This window comes from Polypterus senegalus, chromosome 18 (genome assembly GCF_016835505.1).
Source record: "Polypterus senegalus isolate Bchr_013 chromosome 18, ASM1683550v1, whole genome shotgun sequence".
Classification (NCBI taxonomy): domain Eukaryota; kingdom Metazoa; phylum Chordata; class Cladistia; order Polypteriformes; family Polypteridae; genus Polypterus; species Polypterus senegalus.
The window spans coordinates 12,000,080-12,022,734 of NC_053171.1; the positions used below are offsets into that span (position 1 = coordinate 12,000,080).

The following is a 22,655-nucleotide window of genomic DNA, read 5'->3' on the forward strand; positions in this document are numbered from 1 at the left end:
TGCCAAAAAATATAATGTATGCCCCAGATATGTATATTTTTTTGCCCAAGAATGATACTCTCTACCAAAACTAGAAGGATTGTTCACTTTAACACAAACAAAGGCAATAAATATGCCTATTTGCTGGTTTGTTATCTTCTAGGTCTCAGCCCAGTGCTTATAAATTGCATGTTATACAGTATATTACCCAATATACAATTTTGACCTGATCTATACTTACGTATCTTCAAACTGTAACAGTGTCTTCAGTTGTATAGTTTGAACTAACTCAAAATAAGTTAGTGAAGAGCTGCCTTGGAGTGCACCTGCAAAGAAAAGAAGTAAAGGTTATTCCAATGCTGAAAACCAAAGAAGGTTTCCTTTCCTGGCACACTCACAATCTGCATTGCCTGCCCCGCCCCAGCCCACCCCTGATCCAATCAGGAAACTCCGCAGCAGACTACACCTATGACTCAGATGTTAAAATATTTTAGAGTAGTGTAATGATGCGGGTGTAACAGCTTACTATGGCAGGTTGGGTGGGCTGGGCATTGCTGCTTTCTTTGGGTGTCATGATAATACTGTGTAACAGCTGTCAGCTCAGGTATTTCTGCTAGTGATTCTGGTGATGTTGTGATTCTGCTGGTGGACTACAGGGAACATCTGGCTTTGGAAAGGTATTTAAATATTTCATGCTTTACTTTACTTGGACTGATCATGATTACATTATACTACAGTAGATCTAGTCAACATTATATTTTAAATTCCTAAAATAACTGATTATTTAAAATTTGAAATATCTACAATATATTTTTGACTAGTCGAAATACAAATTAGAGATATTTGTAACTAAAATGTGATTAGCAAAAAAAGTACTGTTTCAGATGTCAGTGATTTTATTATAAGAAGCTTTTAATAACATACAGCTTCCGTACCAAAGTTTTAACTAGTTAAAATCTGAATTAGATAGAGCTGCAATTACATTTTAACTACTCAAAATCTGAAATGCAGATATCTATAATTTGATGTTTCTTTTTTGAGTAGTAACAAATATTTAAAATTTTACTTCATGAATCTTTAATTCAAATGTAATAAAGATATCTATAATTCTCCTTGGGATTATATAAAATGTAATTATTGATATCTGTAATTCAGATCTTGACTACTTAAAATGACATTATATCTATTAACTGGGGTGGCACGGTGGCGCAGTGGTAGCGCTGCTGCCTCGTAGTAAGGAGACCTGGGTTCGCTTCCCTGCATAGAGTTTGCATGTTCTCCCCGTGTCTGCGTGGGTTTCCTCCGGGTGCTCCCACAGTCCAAAATGCAGGTTAGGTGCATTGGTGATCCTAAATAGTGTCCCTGGTGTGCGCCCTGGCCGGGATTTGTTCCTGCCTTCGCCCTGTGTTTGCAGGGATTGGCTCCACCAGATCCCTGTGACCCTATGTTAGGATATAGCGGGTTGGATAATGGATGGATGGATGGATTTATTAACTGAAAGATACACAACAGTCAATAAGCAGTTGCAGTAGTAGCAGTCCTTTGGTCATGCTAGTCAAAACAGAGCTGAGGATATCTATAACTTGAAGTCTGAGTAATCAAAGTGTAATTACAGCTCTCTTACTAGTCAAAAAATAAATTAGTACAAAATATGACCTACCATATACCTGCCTTTAAAAGAAGAGGTTCAGAATGGAATGTTGAAAGTTATTAAAGAAATACTGCACCCATAAATGATATTTTGTATATATTACTTTTTGGATTGGCAGAGAAAAAATGCTTTAGCTCATGTTTTCATGGAAAATGGATAAAAAGGGAGCAGATAGTAACCTATTCTGGACAATAGCAAACAACATAAAAACGTCCATGAAAAAAATCTCCCATTACTAATTTCGCATAACCACATGTGAAGTTATCCAGTCGTAGGCTCAAAAAGTGTAAAACGCACGTATTTTTTGCTGAAAGATTGTTTAATAAATAAAAGCAGTCCACAAACAGGGAGCCTATTTACACAGAAGTGTGTTTTTGACTTTAAGACAGGAATATTGGCCATTGAATGAGGGGGAAACGCGTAACACTCATGTGAAGATGCTTCCTGCTTGTGGACTACTTTCATTTTCTGGAGGTATTTATTTAACAATATTTTAGCAAAAACTACATGCATTTTGACACGGTGGCACAGTGAGCAGCACTAATATCTTACAGACATTATCCATGTGGAATGTCTATGTTTTTCTGGTGACAGCATGGGCTTTAATCTGTGCATGCAAGTTTTCTTCATACGTTCCCCAAAGGCATTCAAGTTAAGTTAAATGTGGAGTCACAAATTAGACTGTGTGTATGACGGGTGCCCTTTCTATAGCTGTTTACTGCCTTGAACCAATTCTGCCAGGATAGCCTTTATGGCTCACACGATCCTGAATTGGATTATGCAAGTTTGAAGTATGTTACGTTCATGGCTGGAACTACCGTGAGGGTGACTTGGATGCACACCATGTGGCCCTGCTCTCAAAAGTGGCCTTAGTATATGCAAGGAATAATGTTTCCACCAACAGGCACTTACAGCAACCTGTTATCCAGATGCCATCTCTACTCCACTTTGATTGTCACAAATATGAACCTAAACCTAAGCTAATCAAACCTAAATAAAAATCTTGTACAAAGAAAACATCCAAGTGAGTAGAGCACAAATCAGAGCAGGGGTCTAATAGGTCACTTTTATGAGATTGTGCATTTGATGGCTTACCATGCAAGCCTCAAAAGAGCAAAAAGATAAAACTGGATAGGCATTCAAAATGAGAGCCCCATGGTGCAGCGAAAAGAAAATGTTAAAAACAGAGAGGAGCAAAAGATGATATCTTACTGAAAAATATCCCTGACATTTGCTACTTGAATAAACAACTAAATCAATAAACGAAACTGAGGATTTGAATGAGCTGTAAATGCCGCACTAGCGACTAGTGAGCCTGACCTTGCAGATAGTCAAGAAAAGGCTAACATTGTCGCTTCTAGCAGCTTTAGCAGCAATGCGCAGACTGAAAACACCAACATAGACAAGAACGACAATGAGGAAGACAATGAGATCCGCCAAATAATGCCAATCCCAGATGAAGGAAACCCTACAAGATCTTTGATTCCATTTGCTGCAAATATAAAAACCCAAAATGTTTGGATAATATATATATACTGTATATGTTGTGATATATGGCTGGCTGTTCATCCAAGCCAATACCCCCAGACCGCCAGATGGAGCCCTCCCTGTAGCATGGAGGGGCCCCGAATTCCAGCTGGCCTTCATGGACATTGGAGTGTTTATTCACAGCCCTGCTGGATACCATGGGGGCCGCCAGAGGACACTGCAGGGAGGCTCAAGGACTATTTGCCTTACACCCTGGAAGTACATCCGAGTCACATGGACAAGAGGAATGACGTGCTTCCGGGTTGAAGAAAAGGAGTTTTTATCTGACCCGGAAGTGTTACCAGTCACTTGGATGAAGACAGAAGAAACACTTCCGGGTCAAAGACTATAAAGGACTATGGGAAATCCTCAGATGGCGAGCTGAGCTGGGTGGAAGGGTGGCAATGCGTCTGGGAGTGGTGGAGTGTTATTGATTATTGTATTGTGGATTTGTTTATGAGTATTGTGGAGAGGAGGGTGCTTTGTGCACATTATTATTATAATTAATCCATTATTTGGACTTTTATCTGGCGTCTGACGTATTGCCTGAGGGTTCAAGGGAGCGATAGCACCATCAATCTGTCACAATGTATACAGGGTGAGTCAAGATTATGTTAACACTAATGGTACTGCTATGTATATACAATTGAAGTGCCACATATGGTACACATGTTGAACATAATGGCAAACATTCCTGTAAATCATTTTGCACACGTGAAGTATGTTTTGTGAATAAATTGTTTCCGCCATTCAAATGTTAACATAATTTTGACTCACCCTGTATGTATCACTTTTTGGCCACAAAGTGCCTTTTAAATATATTTCATTCATTTTCTCAGACAAAAGTTGATTTTCCCTAGACGTGATGTTAAACTCATCAATTAGGCTGTTGCAATCATTGTATTAACGCAAATGGAAGGTAAAGTTGAACCAATAATAAGGTTATTTTTTACTTCAATATCTATAACCTGCTTTATTATTGACATATGTGCTGTTAATGTTGTGTGTTTTGGGGTAATAAGGTAATGGGGAGACTTTTGAGTTTTGACACCCTGGGGCCCGTGGGGGTCTTAATCCTGCCTTGGTTACGTTATACTGTATTACACTTACAAAACTCTATTCAAAAGCCTGGTTTATGTCTTTACAGTGTTGTGTATAATTAACTGCGATGGGCATTCTAAATATTTATATAAAGTTATTTTTACAATAGTCTTTTTTGTCAGTCAAAAGATTTTTTGATTGACTTTGTTTACTTTGAACTGGGGTAGAAGTGAAGGAGTAGTAATAATAGGCTGCCGTCCTTTTCAGGCATTTTCCTCTACCATATAACTGCTGTCAGGACTGCCATTACTTTGATAAGGTCACAACTGACCTGCCTCAATGACTGTCTTTTTGAGGTAAAATCTTGGTTTTGTTCTAATTTCCTCCAACTCAATAGCCATAAGACAGAGTTTCTCCTCATCAGCTCCAAGTCTGCTGTATCAAAATCAAATCATTTTTCACCTAATATTGATGGTACATCTGTCTATCCCTCCCCTCAGGTTAAGAGTTTGGGGGTTATCTTTGATAGTACTCTGTCTTTTGAATCCCACATCAATAATGTTACATGGTCATCTTTTTTTCATTTCCGTAGCATTGCACGCCTGCAACCCTCCCTCACACTAAATAGCACCGCCATCCTTACTCATGCATTGGTCACTTCCCGCATTGATTACTGTAATTCTGTTCTCTTTGGTCTCTCACATAAGCTATCTTCATAAACTCCAGCTTCTTCAGAATTCAGCTGCCCGTGTTATAACCCTGACCTCTTTCGTGCAACACATTACCCCATCTCTTAAACAGCTTCATAAGCTTCCTGTAAAATTTCACATTGATTTTAAAATTCTTCTACTTACCTTCAAAGCACTTCATAACCTTGCTCCATTATACCTCTCTGGCCTCATACATGTTTATACACTCTTAGGTCCTTCTGGTCTTCTCATCACCCCCCACTGCACACCTGATCACCATGGGTTCCAGGGCATTTAGTCGTAGTGCTCCTCGTCTGTGGAACTCACTACCACAAAACATTTGGGACACAGATTCCCTGCCTATTTTCAAATGTCATCCAAAGGCTTATCTGTTTAGATTAGCTTACACTACACGTCCTTAGGCTGCATTCTTATTGCTGTATTTTCAGTTCCGTAGATATAGATATATGTGTATGTGTACGTCCATGTTTTTGTTGGTTTTATGATTTTATTATCTGTACGGTATCATTGGGTGTTTAGAAAGGCACCTTGAAATAAGATGTATTATCATTATTACTATAGTGAGAAGTCAAGCAAAATGACCCTTTTTGTTGGCTAACTAAAAAGATTACAATATGCAAGCTTTCGAGGCAAGTCAGGCCCCTTTTTCAGGCAAAATGTAATACAAAAACTGGAGTTCCCTATGTTTATATAACCCTAGGACAAATAACGACGAAGGAAAAACCTGAGACATCTTAAAATGTAACAGATTAATAGATCTCTTCAGGCTAAGATTCATTTAGCAAGAGAGGAGAACAATGTCAATTCTCCTCTCTTGCTATCTTATCCAAAGATCCCAGCACCCTAGTACCAGGGGCTTAGCTCGAGTTCGTGCCACTCAGGGTGGGGCGATGCCTCAATTTGCTGCCCCCCAACATATCTGAATATGTTAACCTATTTAAACAGAAAATTAATATGACGTATAGAGAAAAATTAAGATCAATTTTTCATAGATTTATTCATATATAGAGAAACAGCAATAATTTATCACATATAATTATTTATAAGCATCAACTAGACAAGAATATTATAGACGCACTGATAAGCCGTGTTCTAATTATTAGTTTAATATAATTAGGCTGCGAAAACAAGAACCAGTGTAGTGTACAAGTGATAAGTGGGGATGTTTTCTATGCAGAGCAAGAACACATTCGGATTAATACCGAAACAAAGTTATAAATTGTAAATTAGTTGTTTATCTTCCTAGAAATTATCCATCCATCCATCCATTTTCTAACCCGCTGAATCCGAATACAGGGTCACGGGGGTCTGCTGGAGCCAATCCCAGCCAACACAAGGCACAAGGCAGGAACCAATCCCGGGCAGGGTGCCAACCTACTGCAGGACACACACAAACAGCACACACTAGGGCCAATTTAGAATCGCCAATCCACCTAACCTGCATGTCTTTGGACTGTGGGAGGAAACCCACGCAGACACAGGGAGAACATGCAAACTCCACGCAGGGAGGACCCGGGAAGCGAACCCAGGTCTCCTAACTGCGAGGCAGCAGCGCTACAACTGCGCCACCGTGCCACCCTCCTAGAAATTATTATCGGTGTAATGTTTAGGTTTATTGTTGTTATTGTGTCTGATGCCGTCACAGAAGGTCAGTCTGAAAATTATTTTTGAAGCATTTCTGGATAAAAATAAGAGAATTTTACTATTTTCAGGGCAGACCGCACCCTCCACCCGCTAGCTGTGCCACTGCCTAGTACTACAGACATATTATCACTACAGGAGAAAGTAGAGTGAAATGACACCTTTTATTGGCTAACTAAATAGATTATAAATGCAGCTAAGGCCCCTTCACCAGGCAAAGGTGTAACAAAGAAACTGAAAAAATACTCTTGCTTAAGTTGGGACAGCAAAGTGATGTTTTTCTTTCATCTTAACAACCCTTTTGTTCAAATGTTAGCAAAATGAATACACCTGAGATGAATTAACCCTGAAAGAAGAGAACAATGAACTAATAAAATGTAGAGATAAGATAACCATCACTAGAGAAAGTCCTGTAAGGTTTTTTTTGGAAGTGCATTGTCTGTAAGATAGGCCAGTGATGTAGTCAGCCGGTCAATCAGTCTGTTAGTCCACATATCTGCTCATAAAACTCTTGTCTCTATTAAGACCATTTTGTAGAGTGTTGAATTTAAGCATAAGTTTGTATTCCCATTCTCTCCACTCCTGTTGGGTCTTGAAATTACCCATAAGCACAGTGACCCTCAGATCCTTTATGCTGTGGCCATTACTGTCAAAGTGTGCTGCCACTGGAAGATCAATACTATTCTGATTAATATGAAATCTATGTGAGTTTGTTCGCTGGCGCAGTGTCTGACCAGTTTCCCCTACATACAGTCCTGTGTTGGGACACCTTATGCATATGATTATGTAGACCACATTAGCAGATTTGCATGTGAACAGATCCGTTATTTTATGCTCCTGCTGGCAATGTGGTATAACTACCCGATCTGTCGTGTAGATATGTGCACAGGTGCCACACCTGTTCTGTAGGCAGGAAGATGTGCCACTTGCTGCCGAGCCTCACATTGAGTTTCTTTGTTACACCTTGCCTGATGAAGGGGCCTTAGCTGCCTCGAAAGCTTGCACTTGTAATCTATTTAGTTAGCCAATAAAAGGTGTCATTTCACCCTACTTTCTCCTGCATCAATCTATGGTTAACACGGTACAACACTCTACTGCTATATTATTACTGTTAAAACTGATACAAAAAGTGTGGACCAAAGGGTGGTTTAAGGATGGAGTATGAAAAGAAAGAATCCCGTTATGGAAATAAATATCGTCTTAATCAAAAAAAATATACAGTTTACAGTTCGCCCTGGAGTAAAGTATGCAACGTGACTAACAGTTTTCATAATGAAAAATAACCACATACAAAAAAAAGTTGGCAGCACGCTTTCTATGTCTGTAACAAGTTTTCTTTCCTAAAACAATGTGAAATAAATTGAGGCTGATTGCAGTTGGAACTTGCGTTACAAAATCTGCACCCAGACGTGAGGACATAAAGAGAACCCCTCAAAAGCCGCTTTCAGTTATCCGTCCTAATTTTGTACTAAACTATACGGACAACTATTTTGAACAGTTTTGCATGTGTACGCAAGCATCCTTATCCTTCAAATCCCATAAATTGCTACACCTCCGCTTCCCTTGTTACATCGGCCAAGCGCTTCTCCATACGTGCAGACGAAGATGAAAACCACGCGGTGACAGCAATGTTAGTTCGCGCGCATTTCCCCTAATGACAACTCGCCTTTGAATGGGTGCGCAAGGGCGCGGTTGTCTATGCGCATGCGTAGGCGTGCGTGCGCTCCAGCGATGGGTGAGGTGAGGGGGTGACGAGGGTGGCTTCTTAATAAAGGCATGGGCGTAGACCTCAGCAGAAGCTTCTAAGCTGGAGGCTCCGTCGTTAAAGCAGTGGTTTAGCCTGGTCAGGGGAGCAAAAAGTGAGAATCGGAGAGCCGCACCTTCAAGTGATTATCAACCAGGAAATAGAAACATTGTTAAAATTAGACAAACTGCGGAAACAAGTAAGGTAAGTGTTTCTTTTTCCTTTTCTTACGGGATATATTTCTTTTCAGAATGGATCTCTAAACATGAGTACTGTTTCTGGAAATGGATAAACAGCTTTTCTTTCTTTCTTTCTTTCTTTCTTTCTTTCTTTCTTTCTTTCTTAGTTTTGTCGTTTCTCCACATATCTTGCTGCTATTAGTAATTGGGGTGCAACTTTCCGCACCCCATCTTGCGAAGTTACGAAAGGTTAGAGAGCGCCCAGAAGCTCTAATTATTGACACGTCCATGTAAAAATGAGAAACGCAACAGGTCTTGTATGAGTAGAAGCCATGGGTTGCGGCTTTTTGCGAGATCATTTTCTTGGGCGTGGCGTGGACGGACAGTGCCCAATCCATCCATTCCACATGAAACCGTTAATTCAGGAGTTTATGGAGGTAGCATCGGAATCGAGGCAGGAATCTGCTGCGGGTACAAATGCCAACACATCAATCGACATACTTGGTATATATAGAGTGCTCAGTGTAAAAGCGTTCACATTTGGCGAATGACCCAGGAGAAAAATGCTCGTAGATTTCGGGATAACGCGCAGGTTTAACCGAGCCGGCAGTGAAAAGGGCAGAAGGTTTGCCTGCGCGAATTACACTAAGGAAAAAAAAAACATAGAGCAGATCATTTAGTGAAAATGCTGCAGACTGTTTAAGTGATAGCAATTTAAACCGAATCGTGTACTGAAATATGTAATTGTTACTAATTGTTTGGCTGACCCCTTTATCTAAGGCAACTTACAACTTTTGGTTTTTCTTATTGGAGCACAAGCAGGTGAAGTGACTTGCTCATGGGCACACAGGATCAGTAGCAGAACATGAATTTGCAGCCTCAGAGTTTGAAGTTGAAAGCTTAAACCACTACTCCACACACATGGCAATGGTACTAGTGCAGAAATGGTAAAAAAAAAAAAATTGTTTGCTTCGTATTTAACACAAGTCTGTCTCATAAGCAACTCCTCCATGCTTTCAAAACCATCATCATATTAGTATACAATTCTGATAAAATAAAGAAGTATTTCCCCAACTGGCTTAACTGCCCGAGTTAATAACTGATCCAGATACATTATTCCAAAATTATCTGCCTGACGGTACTTCTTATATCCCACTACTAACACCTTTACCAAATTACTTAATGTGTAGTGCCTGGAGAAGGGATAAGGTTGGTTTACGGGTTTAAGTATTTTCCAACTTTCCTGCCCAAAGTGATGCTAGAATATGATGGGCAATAATGAACAGCTGAATAAAATATAACCAGCTTTAGCACTAGCCAGCGACAGTGCACAAACAACATATCAGGGTTTCCCCATGCACATTCCATAATAGTCACTCATTGGATCTGTGACAGCCACACATTTGTGGTACTGGAAATGTTGAAGATGTAACATTCCTTAATTATTCTTGTGTTGCTTACAAATACTTTTTACTTCAGCTTCAAGTCCAATTTTTTGTAAAGAATGTACATTTTGTGTAACGTATAAATAATGTTAAAAATCGGGAGTGGTTTCCCCTAGACCTTCTCGTATACTCCGATATGCAGATGGATAATTAAGGACTAAACCGCAAGACATTGATTATATTTTAATACTATGTACATTAAAGAAATAGCAACCACAAATCAAATCAAATTAATAACATCCTGAACAATTATTACAAAAGTAAAGTTGAATCAATGGGACTCTGCAGCTGCATGAATAAAAAAGTTCCACTTCCAGTTAGCAGAAATGGCTCAAAAGTTGATTGAAATCTGCGTTTTGTGTCTAATACTTGTATGCAAACTTTGACTCAAGTAACATTCACACACGCAGACAGACACACAGACAGAATTCCAAAAATGGTATTTTTGGATTCAGGGAGGTCACAAATGTCGAGAGTCATCAAAATCTACAAATTGAATTTTTGGGCGAATCCAATACTTTCCCTATACTTAATATATGAGAAAGTAAAAAAGTGGTGACCTGTGTTTTTTTTTTTTTCCATCAAACATGTTTGGGAAGTTTATAGTTAAGCCATCCCAAAATTTCATTTGGATATTTTTAAAGTGATATAGCACATTTCAGCTACTTACCCGGAGTTGAAGGAACAGCATAAAACTTACTCAGCCTCCATGTAGATTACATTTTTTTCTCTAGGCATTCTAGTTTGCTCAATCCATCCATTTTCTAAATCCACTTACCTAGAGCTGGGGAAAGCTGATTATCGCAGCAAGCACCAGGCACAAGGCAGAAACAGTCCCTGCATGATGGGGCACCAGTCCATTGCAGTGTGAACACACATATCCATCAGAGGCCAGTTTAGCTTTGTCAGTCCTCCTACTCTGTATGGTCTTGAAATATGAGAGGAAGCCCATGCAGATACAGGAAGAACATGCATATCCCCCACAGGTAGTACTTGAGACTTGAACCCCAGTGTACTTTTTTGCTAGACAGTAGCACCACCGCCGTGATGCCCTTTCATTTTTTCCCCACACCTCCTAAAGATGTACATGTTGAGCTGATTTGGCCCATTATTGGTGAAAGACAAATCCATACCTCCGTGTTCCCTAAGATAGAATGGCAACCCATTTAGCATGAGGGGGTACCCAAAAATAACCGGAATTGGGAAAAAAAATAGTTTTAATAATTTTTACTTACTGACACTTTCGTCTCCTTCAAAGTAGTCTCCATGTGAATAAATGCACTTGCCCCAATGGTTTTCCCACTGGTGGAAACATTTTTGGAATCGATGAAGAGGAACATTGTCCAGTGTCTGCTGCAATTTTTTTTTCTTGGACTTCCTCCATGGTACAAGCTTTCCTTTGCACTCTTTTTTTCATATGCTGGAACAAGAAAAAGTCACACGGACCAAGATCAGGCGAGTAGGGAGGGTGGCAAGAACTCCCAAGACACACAAGTGGATTTAGAAATCTCTTTAATAATCCAACGGCAATTTTCGTAAATTCAATTGTGAACTTTTTCAACATTTCAACAGCCAGATCTTGGTTAGTCTTCAAGTGACATTTCCTCTTGTTTAAAATGCGAAAACCACTTGTAGACCTGTGTTTTACTTAAAGCATCCTCTTTAAAAGCAGTTTCAAGTATCACTACAGTTTTAGCAGCTGTTTTCCCTAAGGGAAACTAAATTTAATGCAGACTCGCTGTTTTTTATGATCACCAATCACAAAAATCGCATAATACGCACCAAGAAAATCAGAGAAACGTCACTTAGCAGACTGCCACAGAATACTGTAAGTATGCTACACCTAGCAGCGAAATTTTCAACTAAGTGTAGATTTCTCGCTAGGTACAGATTCCAGTTATTTTCGGGTACCCCCTCGTATTTGTTTCTGTCATGTTTGTGACTTGTGCTTTATGCTGCTAGGATAGAGATAGGTTCCCTGCAGTCATGGAATTGAAAAGTTGATAGGTAGAGAACTTCATGTCTATTGTGTTATTAAAATGGCTTTGAGAAGTGACTCTTGTACAAAACTTAAATAAAACCTTTGTGGCTTGGAAAATTAATATTAACCCACATTAGGTAATAAGACACGTGAAGGTCTTTCTAAACCACTGCTGGAAGATTACTAGGTAAGAATAGAATGTGCTTTTTATCTGTGCAACCAACACAGGAAAGATCTGTTCTTCACCACAGACCAGTCACAAAAGTCTATACCAGCACACTAGTTTGCAATGCTACATGACTCTCCCTCCAGCATAAGAGGTATTCAACATTTTCTTTTACATAGTAGATTATTTGACCAAGGCTACACAACACTGCAAGTATGACACCTTGTAACTCTATTCTAACAGACACATTCACAGTCTTACCTCCCAGTAGGTCCAAACAGAAAAGACTAACTGTTGATGCCAGTTTGGTCTCAAAACTCTTACTTTTTTACCTCAAAGAGTATATTATGCTTTCAACTTTATAAAGATAAGGAGTCATGATGGTTTTTGTCTTGCAGGAGATCAATAAATCCGTTTTGACTCTTTAGAGTTGGAGTTGCTTTCCCAAGATTTTATTTTAAAGCAGTTATTGTTGTTACCAAATCGATGAAGGCCAAAAAAGTGAATCCTAGCATGGTTGTCTTTCAGACTCTGCCTCTTCATTATAGATGAACTACAGATGCTTCTGAGACGACTCACCTTGGCCATCTGTTATGTCATTTGTCATTCCCCGTTTTGCTTGCTTACATGGGAGAGGCCATGACTGTCTTAATCTGCATAACTTGGAAGTTTTCCACATATTATAATTTCTAATGAAAATCACATGATTATGAGCAGCCCTGCTGCTTTAAACAGTACTAAATTTGATATTGGCCAGATGTGAGGCAAGGAAACTTCTGTTGTCCCAGTGCTCTGGCACCATGTGGAATGAAAAGAAAATTTATTGACATAAATAACATTAAATAGTACAGTGGTCTATCATCTTTAAACATCAACTCAAGTTGCTGTCAATGTATTTTATTTTTTTATGTTCTTTGCAAATTTATATATATGCCCCTAATGTGATTTCCAAGGCCATTCCAAAGTAATTTTTATAAAGCTTAAATATTTATGCAGTTTGAGCACTCATGGACTTGTTACTAGTTTGGAAATGATCCAGGTGGTGGTGTTCTATGAAACTGAATCTTTCTTTGTGATTATCTTGAAGGAACAGTGGTTATCACTGCTGCTTCATAAATCCATCATCTAAGTTCCAAATCCAGCACCCTCTGTCTACATGACAACCACATCCTCAAAAATATGTATTTTTAATTTATAATTTACCATGTGTGTGCGAATAAGCCCTTTGATGCACTGGTTCTCTGTCTAGGGCAGGTTCCCGCTTTCCTTTTGCTACCCAGAACTGGAATAGGCAATTTGAGAATGTTATGTTACTTTTTTACTTTTCTTCAGAAGCCAGATCAAAATTGCCTGCCTGAGATCAGTTTACATTAACTGCTCTTTTTGGGAGGGTGCTGCTTCCATGTAATTTGGTGCCAGATTTCTACATTCAGAAATACAGAGAAAATGTATAGGTTAAATTTAGAGGAGAAAGAGAAGTCACTAGAATGTTCAATCAAATTTTTAGTTCAAGTAGTGGGTGAACTTTGGATAGTTAGTTTAAGTGTATATACTGTAGTTTCATACATCCTTCTGATGTCATACCCAAAAACAGGTGGGGCTGGAAGAGGTTCAGCTGACCAGCTGCTGACCAGACATTCAGACCAAATTTAGGAGAGAAGTAATATGGGGATAAAGGGGGGCGGGGAAGGAACTGTTGTTTATATTTCATGGAAAAGATCATTAATCACTGTACGAAGATCTTTGAACAACCATTTATGGGCAAAAGCATATGCACAGTGAAATCATTCTGGCAGTTGGAATGGTGGAGAAGTGAATCACAAAATGAAGGCCCAGAGAGGCTGATCCAGTGGTGTGCTGTATGCGTCTGAATGTGTTGAAGTGGGCAGTAAGCACAGCATTAGAAAGGTACATTTGAAGTTCTGGGCCAGAAAATGAATATTTACTTCTCCTACAGAATAATCGTGGAACTACTGTGTAAAGCAAATATTTTCAAGTTGTCATGGGAACTTGTGCTATCCTGTGGTCACCTTTTCTGTAACTTTTGCTGAATAAAAAGCTGACATGAGGAAGCTGCAGTGTGACACAATTGTTTTGTGGTTACAAGGCAGCTGGATGAAGTTCAGAGTAATGGTAAAAATACTATCCTCTGTGGTTCCTGACCTGATTGACCAAACAGTGGTTCAACTGCATATTTATGCTGTTCATATAAGAGTCAGGGAGCCATTGTGTGAAATATCTGTGCTAGTGTGATGAGGCTTACAAACTGCATTTGTCTGCAGGTCACTAAATTGTCATTCATGTGCCTGCAACAACACTATGTTGGATTCAAGGTTGGCTGGCATCTGGAACCTATCAGGAAATGGGATCTGGCTGCATGTCAATAGAGGGGCGTAGCAGCATAAAAAAGCGGGGGGTGTAGAAGAAACTGTGTAAACAGTGTGTGAACTGTGGGAGGGAGCCGAGGAAAGTGGTTGTATGTGAAAGAGTGAGGCATAACTACAGTGATACAAGACTGGCTGGAGAGTGAGAAGGGGGACGGAGAAAGAAGTTTAAAGGCATAATGGGTGTAGCGAAACTAGAATTGTATGCAATATCCAGTGCTGATCGGAGTCTACTCCATACAGTTCAGTTGGATTAAAATTTATCAGTGTTCACTATAGCATAAATTGTCATGGTGAAAATCAGAGGGGCAGTGCTACTCTTGATCAGTGTGGTAACTCCGTATACTATCTTTATTTAAGGCGGTATTGATAAAGAGGGCAGCATGGTGGCGCTGCTGCCTCGCAGTTAAGAGACCCAGGTTCGCTTCCCGGGTCCTCCCTGCGTGGAGTTTGCATGTTCTCCCCGTGTCTGCGTGGGTTTCCTCCGAGTACTCCGGTTTCCTCCCACAATCCAAAGACATGCAGGTTAGGTGGATTGGCGATTCTAAATTGGCCCGTGGGTGTGTTTGTGTGTGTCCTGCGGTGGGTTGGCACCCTGCCCAGGATTGGTTCCTGCCTTGTGCCCTGTGTTGGCTGGGATTGGCGACCCCCGTGACCCTGTGTTCGGATTCAGCGGGTTAGAAAATGGATGGATGGATGGTATTGATAAAGACCTACCCATAGTAAGACAACTTAAGAGAAGACTTCCCATTTTCATGTACATAATGATCCAAAAGAGCATCACTCATGGAATAAAATCTCATTTTCTATCAAAACACATTTAACAGGAAAACATTGGTTGTAACTAGTCACAGATGAACAAACAAAATTCTTTACTTTATATAAGGGAATTCTGTAGTGAGCACTGTATCCTGTGACACTTAACAAGTACAGAGCTGTAGTAAAATTGATTTAAATGTACACATTTTCTAAATCCGAATTCTGACTTGCTGCTATTTTATGCTAGAACAATTAAGCACCTATTGTAGCAAGCAATATTTGAAATCCTTTCTTATTAAAGACCGTTACAAATAGGTGCCATATTTCTGTTTTTCCTTGTGTGAAAAGGCCTTCGCACAGACAGATGCCGACTCGCAAGTCCTAAAAGCACACACTTTTAATTTCTTCTTTAAGGCTTTACAGCACCACACAAATCACTACAACTGCTCACAGTCCTTTTTCCTTTTCTCCCTCTTGTTTTCCTCTATTCTCCTGCCACCTCCACTCCTCACCTTGTAAGCTCTGTCCTCCAGCTCCCGACACCGGCTGCCAGAATAGAGTGGGACGGCCCCTTTTATAGTGCCACTTTCAGCACACCAGGTGCTTACTGATGATTATCCGGCAGCACTTCCGCCACACCAGGTCCAGGGCCTCACAGTAGTCCGGGCGCCCCCTGGTGGTGGCCATGGGTCCCAGCAGGGTAGAGCTTCCAAGCTCTGTTTCCGTGGCCCTGATGCAAATATCCCAGGGAGGTACTGTTTCTCACCCAGTTCTTCCATCCTCCAGGCATCCTGGCTGGGAAAGAATCCCAGCTGTCTGCCTCACTTGTTATTATAACAACATTAATATCACCATTTGAAATCGTGATTACAGTGTCAACAATGCTCATTTGTCTATCTCCAACATGCAGTTTCGCATGCAGCCTGTGTCTTAGCTCTGATTTGACACACACACAAAAAAAAACAACAAGGTGTAATTTAAAAATAATTAAGGTTGCCTGTCTCACATTTTTACTGGAATTTTCTAAATGGGGAAAAAAGAGAAACGTAGTTTAGTGTAGCCATGTACCCTATCTGTGCAATACTTGTTCATGCTGCTATATTAATTCAGATTTTGTAAACTGTATCTATTGTCAACTGCCTGCATTTTTTCTTTCACTATTTTTTTTAAACTGATACTTTTCATTTACCTATAAAACTTTAACTGTTACTTAAGCTTGTTGTGCTTTCATTTAAAATTGTGTTCTATATGATTTAATAATGTGGTAGTTTCCTAATAAATAGTCTCTCATTGTACACATTTTTACCTGCATCTTTTATGAAACAGTTTGAGTCATAAGAATTTCATTCTTTACAGATGCACTGCATGCAAAAAAGTAAGAATGTTACTAACATTAATACAATATAAAAAGGCACATACAGTACAAATGTACAGTATCTGTAGCACCTAGAATTTGTAACCTCCACTTCTATTGTAGCAACTGATCACAGGGAGCTGTCTGACCTGCCGGAAATCGTCTTAACAGTTTCTTTGCCTTGGTAATGTTCCTTTGTAGGTGGCTGTCCATGCACTGTATGGCAAAGTTATCGTCGGTGCTCATGCTGATGACAAGCCAGTACAATAAACTTTGTTTCTCTTCGTACCAATTTCTATCACCTAGTTTAACTAATTGTGTCTGCTTTGTTTACTGCAATTCTCCTTTTACACAAAATGAAGTAAATTTACTGAACCACAAGCAAAATGCAGTCTCTCATTCAGTAAGCATCAGCAATATAATGAAGCACAGCATGTGAACAAATATCAAACGAGTTGGTAGAAACGGGCAACCTGCAAAGAGTAAAAGAGCAACAAAAAAAAGAATCAATTAGCAGTGCAGGTCCTTCAGATCTTGAGCAAATGTTCAAATATACAGTAATATCTGTCACTTTTGTTTAATATACAGTAGTGCACGTACAAATAATGGTTCATTTAGATTTCTTCCTTGCAATAAAAAAACACCTGGAAAAAGGTTGATGAATTCATTGCAATTCCTACTGCTAGGAAGTGGCATTACTTTAAAAAACAAGAGTAGCAGGCCTCGTTGGTGCATTGAGTTAACATCTTAACTTCGTGGTCAGTAATACAGGGTGACTCGAAATTATGTTAACCGTAATGGTACTGCTATGTATATACTTATAGACAATTTATGTGCCGCATGTGTTGAACATGATGGCGAACAATTTGAGACCGTCCTGTAAATCCATCCATCCATCCATCCATCCATTATCCAACCCGCTATATCCTAACTACAAGGTCACGGGGGTCTGCTGGAGCCAATCCCAGCCGACACAGGGCGCAAGGCAGGAAACAAACCCTGGGCAGGGCGCCAGCCCACCACAGGGCTATGAAGTTTGTTTTGTGAATAAATTGTTTCTGCCATTCAAATGTTGACATAATTCACTCACCCTGTATATGAGATTGGCAGCCTTGTTGGTCCTTGAAGTTTCCATGTTGTTTTAAGGGGTACTGTGTACATGACTCCAATTAAGGGACTACATTGCATTGTGTACATTGAGCAAAATGTTCCTATTTATTTATTAAAGATATAACCCTGCATCTGATATGCCTGTTTTACAATTAATGTGGCTCAGTTCCAAAAGGAAGAAAATATTTCTTCAACCTAAACCTCTAAATCTTTTTAGAACTCAGAGTTTGTGATATTGCATTTATTTTTAAGGTTCTTGTTTCCTGCATGTTGCAGTCATTATACAGGGCTATGTTGGTAGAGCCCAGAGACGTGTGTTCTCTGACAACATTTTCAGTTTACTAGTCAATCTTCTTTGCCATCCTCATCTATAGGCACAGACTTTGTGTGGTGATACAAATAATGAAATTGTTAAGTGTGTGAAAACGAAGCCCCTGCACTTTGTTTGCTCTTCATGATAGGCTTTTAATAACTCAACACAATTAGGATGCCCTGGAATAGAACAACTCCTTCTCTGAATTCACAGGATGGTTTATACTTGTAGAGAGGATAACCCCTGCATGTTCTCACAAGAGATGTACAGTACATACTGTAGCACATCCACTGCCAGAGAGATTGGGGAGAGGCTCTGGGTTGTCCTGGAAATGCCAGTGTTTTCAGTGAAAAAATACATAAAGGTTGATGAAGAAAAGGTGACACGATACGTCAGTGCAGCCTTCATAAGAATGTTGAGTTGGAAATTGTTACCTGCATATAGTGCTTTGTATTTATTATATACATTTGAATTGCAAGTTTCAAGTGTTTGGCAAGATATGAATGATGTATGACTGTTAGTAATGATTTACTTAACCGTTTTGTAGTATGAGCAAGAATCCAGATAGATTAGAAAGATTCTTTTTTAACTGTAGAACTAAGTTGCCATTCAATTTTAGCCCAAGTTTTGAGTGCCTTTTGGGTACAATGGTGCAAAAAATTGTCATCCTTCCCAGTCAGGTATCATTTCAAAGTTTATCTATGATCTTATTTTTGTCGTTTTTTGATCACATGGATTATCATGACTGAAGCGTATCTCTCAAGAGATTAAAGAAATGCTGAGAAAGTTGACATTTTCCCCTTCTCTTGCATTGTAGCTTTAATGCATTTCTGGACTGATTTTTCTTTTCCCTGTGGTGATATTGGTCTCTTCTCCATGTTACAAAATCATGCGTGTTGTGCTGATTTACTACTCTGCTTTGGCCCAGCTGATAAAATGTGAGTGGATTGTGCATTGTTGACTCTCCAGGCAGGGTTGATTATTGCTTTGCTCCCCTAATGATCCCAAGATATTTTACAGCACCCCAAGATACTTAGACCAGTTTAGAAAAATGAATAGATACACCGTGCATTTTGATCTGTTGCACACATCAAATACCTACTGATACTTTATTCAACCATTGGTGACTGACAGTTGCACTTCACTATTTATTACCAGGGTCATAATGTAAAATTAAAGCATCCAGGAACTGCTTTTATCCAATATGTTCTTAAACAAAAGAATCCAGCTCAATAGTGAAAAGAGACTCTAGGGGTGTAGAAAGGACTTGCTTGTGACTCCGGAGGTAATGAATGAAAGAAGCAGCCACAAGTGCACAAAGAGATTAGAAGGGGAAAATAAGAGAGTCCCAAAAGAAGTGCACAATGAGCACAAAGAAACTTGGGCATCTGGAGATCACAGGGGTAGACAGAAGCAGACATGCGAGAAGAAGTAAAGATGTGTGGCATATTCCAAGTTGTTCGATGAAAGGCCTATAGACTGCATCTGGGGATGGGAGGGGGTGTAGTGGAAAGCTAATTGCTGGAATCAGTGAGTCATATTTGGCTGTCTCCTTTCCAAGTCTCAACTGGACTCGGATCTTTTTGGCAGTTTGGTTTAGCAGACTAGGGATCCTACTGTCTCGTAATGTGAAATATTTGTAACAAAGTGGAAAATCATACACTTGGGAGCCTGATTGGTTTACAGATTTGACAAGTCAGCATGGACCTCTCATTTTACACAATTCACGTATTGACTGCCTTTTTGTTTTTCTTACCCCCCCGCCCAAATACTCTCTTGTGTTTGGTGCTGCCAGATGCCATTTAAGAGTTATTAACTGCACCTTCATCTCAGTTTATTTTTTTTTCTCTTCCTCAGCGTCTTCTTGGATTAGAAGAAACCCCACTCTGATGGTGAGAGACCTGTTTCATCAGTTAGTCTCTTCAGACTGATCTCAAAAAGCATCCGGAGGTCACATTACTGCTGCTGACTGTAAGAAGATCAAATAGCAGGTTTTGACAAAACACGAAAGTGCAGAAAGACTCATTAACATCAGATCGCCTTCATCATAGAAGAGAGAGAGAGGAAGAGCAAGTGTCCCTCCGGTTAGGTATACCCTACACTCTCGACATTAACCAAGATGCCTGTGGTGAACACTTCCCCCCTCATGATCGTGCGGCTGATTGCCTTGGTGCTGACCTGTGTGGCATTTAGCCTGGTTGTGCACAAGGGGGGCTATTCAGGTGGCACTGGGAGCTGGTGTATGTTCTGTTGGTGTTTTAGTTTTTCTGGAACCCTCCTAATTCTTCTCTTGGAGCTCTTTGGCCTTCAAGCACGGGCCCCTGTTTCATGGCGAAACTTCCCCATCACCTTTGCAATGTTTGCAACACTCTTCTGCCTGTCTGCTTCGATTATTTACCCTTTGTACTATCTAAACAGTAACCAATACATGAGTGATGAGGTGCGTGACTACCGCATTGCTGCCGAAGTTTTTTCTTGTCTGGCAGTGATAGCCTATGTGTGTGAGGTATCAATGAGCCGTGCAAGGCCCGGAGAGGTAACTGGTTATATGGCTACCGCCCCAGGGCTGCTGAAAGTCTGCGAGACCTTCATAGCCTGTGTCATATTTGTCTTCATCAGTAACCCTGTCTCTTATGACAGACATGAAGGTTTGAAATGGTGCCTGGCAGTTTACTGCATATGCTTCATCCTGTCAGCTATAGTGATTGTTCTCTGTGTGGGAGAGTGCACCAACTTCCTGCCCATCCCCTTCAATCGTTTTCTGAGTGGATATGCCTTGCTGGCTGTACTGATGTATGCCACAGCTACTGTTATCTGGCCCATCTACAACTTTGACAAGAAGTATGCTCCCTACAACTCGCCTTGCTCGCAACCAAAAGGACTTTGTCCTAGAGACAAGTTAGTAGCCATTGCTGTCCTCACTGCACTCAATTTCTTGCTGTACTTAGCCGATCTTTTCTACTCTGCAAGACTTATCTTCATTAAAGTCTAAATATAAGAACTGTGATCATCCCTTCCTTGTTTGAAGTCTTCACCCCTCACCTGCCTCCTAAGCAGCTATCCTGTCCTGGCCGGAATCCTGACAGCAGATTCACGACCCTAATGTTTTCACTGTGCTTTTTTTTTACAGTATTTCCAGTAAATGAAACTGTTAGTATATTACAAATGGCCAATAGCAGCCATTTAAAGATTGCCAATTGACTTTCAGCCATCTTTCTGAGACTGCTTTTAATCTTTTTCCACAGCTTCCTATGGGTGTTGTCAAACTGTGCTCATTTGCAGAGCTTCAGAGCTTTCCAAAAAAAAAAAAAAAGTGAAACACTTGAATATGGCCGAGCAATGCCTTCTACGCATCTTCATCATTCAGAACTGGCAAAAGAAGCTGTTCATTATTTTACTGTTCACTGTTGTTATTATTTTTACTGAATTTAGAATTAAATGTGTTTTTATCTGCTCAGCCTGCCTCAGATGTATTCATTTATCATAATGGGATTCAGGTGGGTGGCACACACTGTCAAACGCTGACTAGTGCGGCTGCCCTACTACACCAGGAGACGCAGATCAAATCCCAGCCACTGTCCGTGTGGAGGATGCATTTTTCCGCTTGTGTTTGTCTTTTTTTTTTTTTTCTGAGTTACTCTGGCTTTTGTCCTGCAGCCTAAAACAATTTATTCTTTGGCTTTTATTTTGGTAAATGCACAATTTTGGAGGTAGTCAATGTACAGATATCATTGTCTTTGTAGTTTTTGTTTATTGGAACCACACCTTACCCACCTTTTCCTGATTTCTTATCATTCTTGGTACAAGTGGAAAAGCAACATTAAATAATACCCATAAGAGCATAGGTGTCGAGCCCAAATCACACCTGTATTGTAGCACGCACCCATCCCCGATTGGCAGATTGGGATTCTCTTAACTATTTCACAGTCATGGGCACACTGCCCTTCTTCTTTTCATCCCTCCTTTATTCCTCAGTGGGGGCCACATATGGCCAGAAAGGTCAGTTCTCTTGAGATATCTTTGAACGTCTTGGGTTGGGATTTCTTCTGAGACATCCTTGGTTCATTGTGGAGTCTCTTTCCTGACACACTTCCAGCCCCTTCTTGCAAAGAGAGTGAGAGAGTAAAGCAGGCTGGGATACATTTGGATTTCCCAGCTCCCTTTATAGTGGCTTGCCCCAGGCGGTGCTTCCAGCTCACTTCAAGCAGGGAGGTCGAGTTAACTGTGATGGTATGAGCTATTATTTTGTGGCTTTTACATGCTATGCAGACTCAACCATTAGTAAGTCACAGATATTTTGATATGTTTAAAGGTTACTGAAGTATTTCCAGTTTCAGTTTTATGCACAAGGTTTCAATTCATGGATGTGGTATTAATCATCCCTTGTCTCTCTCACCCCTTTAGCACCTAACAGTTAATGTGTGGTGAGACTACTGGCACAAAAATGGCTGCTGACGCTTCATCCAGGTACTTTTCTCCTTTTTAATAAGTGAGAAAAGCGCTATATAAATGTAAAGAATTATTATTATAGGAGTGAAGGATGTGCAAGGTACCTGCCAAATGACATTGTGATTCTCTCCATGGAGGACTAGCTGAATACACTTTATCAAGCATCATAGTACGTATAATATGTAGTAGTAGTACAGTATGTGATTGTGCAGCGTCAAGTTA

At 40.0% G+C, this 22,655-nt stretch overlaps 1 protein-coding gene and 1 long non-coding RNA gene across 4 annotated transcripts in view; one reads left to right on the top strand and one right to left on the bottom strand.

Moving 5' to 3' along the window:
* The window catches only part of LOC120518327, a 133,149-nt gene that overhangs the window by 24,544 nt on the left and 85,950 nt on the right, over positions 1-22,655 (bottom strand). For 2 of the 3 annotated variants that reach the window (XR_005631228.1, XR_005631230.1), the window contains exons 1-2: positions 10,696-10,955; positions 221-305 (exon numbers count right to left, since the gene is read on the bottom strand). This is a non-coding gene — a long non-coding RNA (uncharacterized LOC120518327). Of the gene's footprint in view, positions 1-220; positions 306-10,695; positions 10,956-22,655 lie in introns of those variants that run through there. The other variant, XR_005631229.1, reaches the window with a different exon arrangement.
* Positions 8,308-21,441, top strand: LOC120518326 (myeloid-associated differentiation marker homolog). Its single transcript, XM_039741067.1, has 2 exons — positions 8,308-8,497; positions 19,842-21,441. Exon 2 carries the CDS (start codon positions 20,104-20,106, stop codon positions 20,974-20,976), a length of 873 nt encoding a protein of 290 aa, XP_039597001.1. The 5' UTR covers positions 8,308-8,497; positions 19,842-20,103; the 3' UTR covers positions 20,977-21,441.

Excerpts from the sequence above, each read along its gene's own strand:
- LOC120518326 (XM_039741067.1), top strand. The coding sequence starts at position 20,104 with ATGCCTGTGGTGAACACTTCCCCCCTCATGATCGTGCGGCTGATTGCC.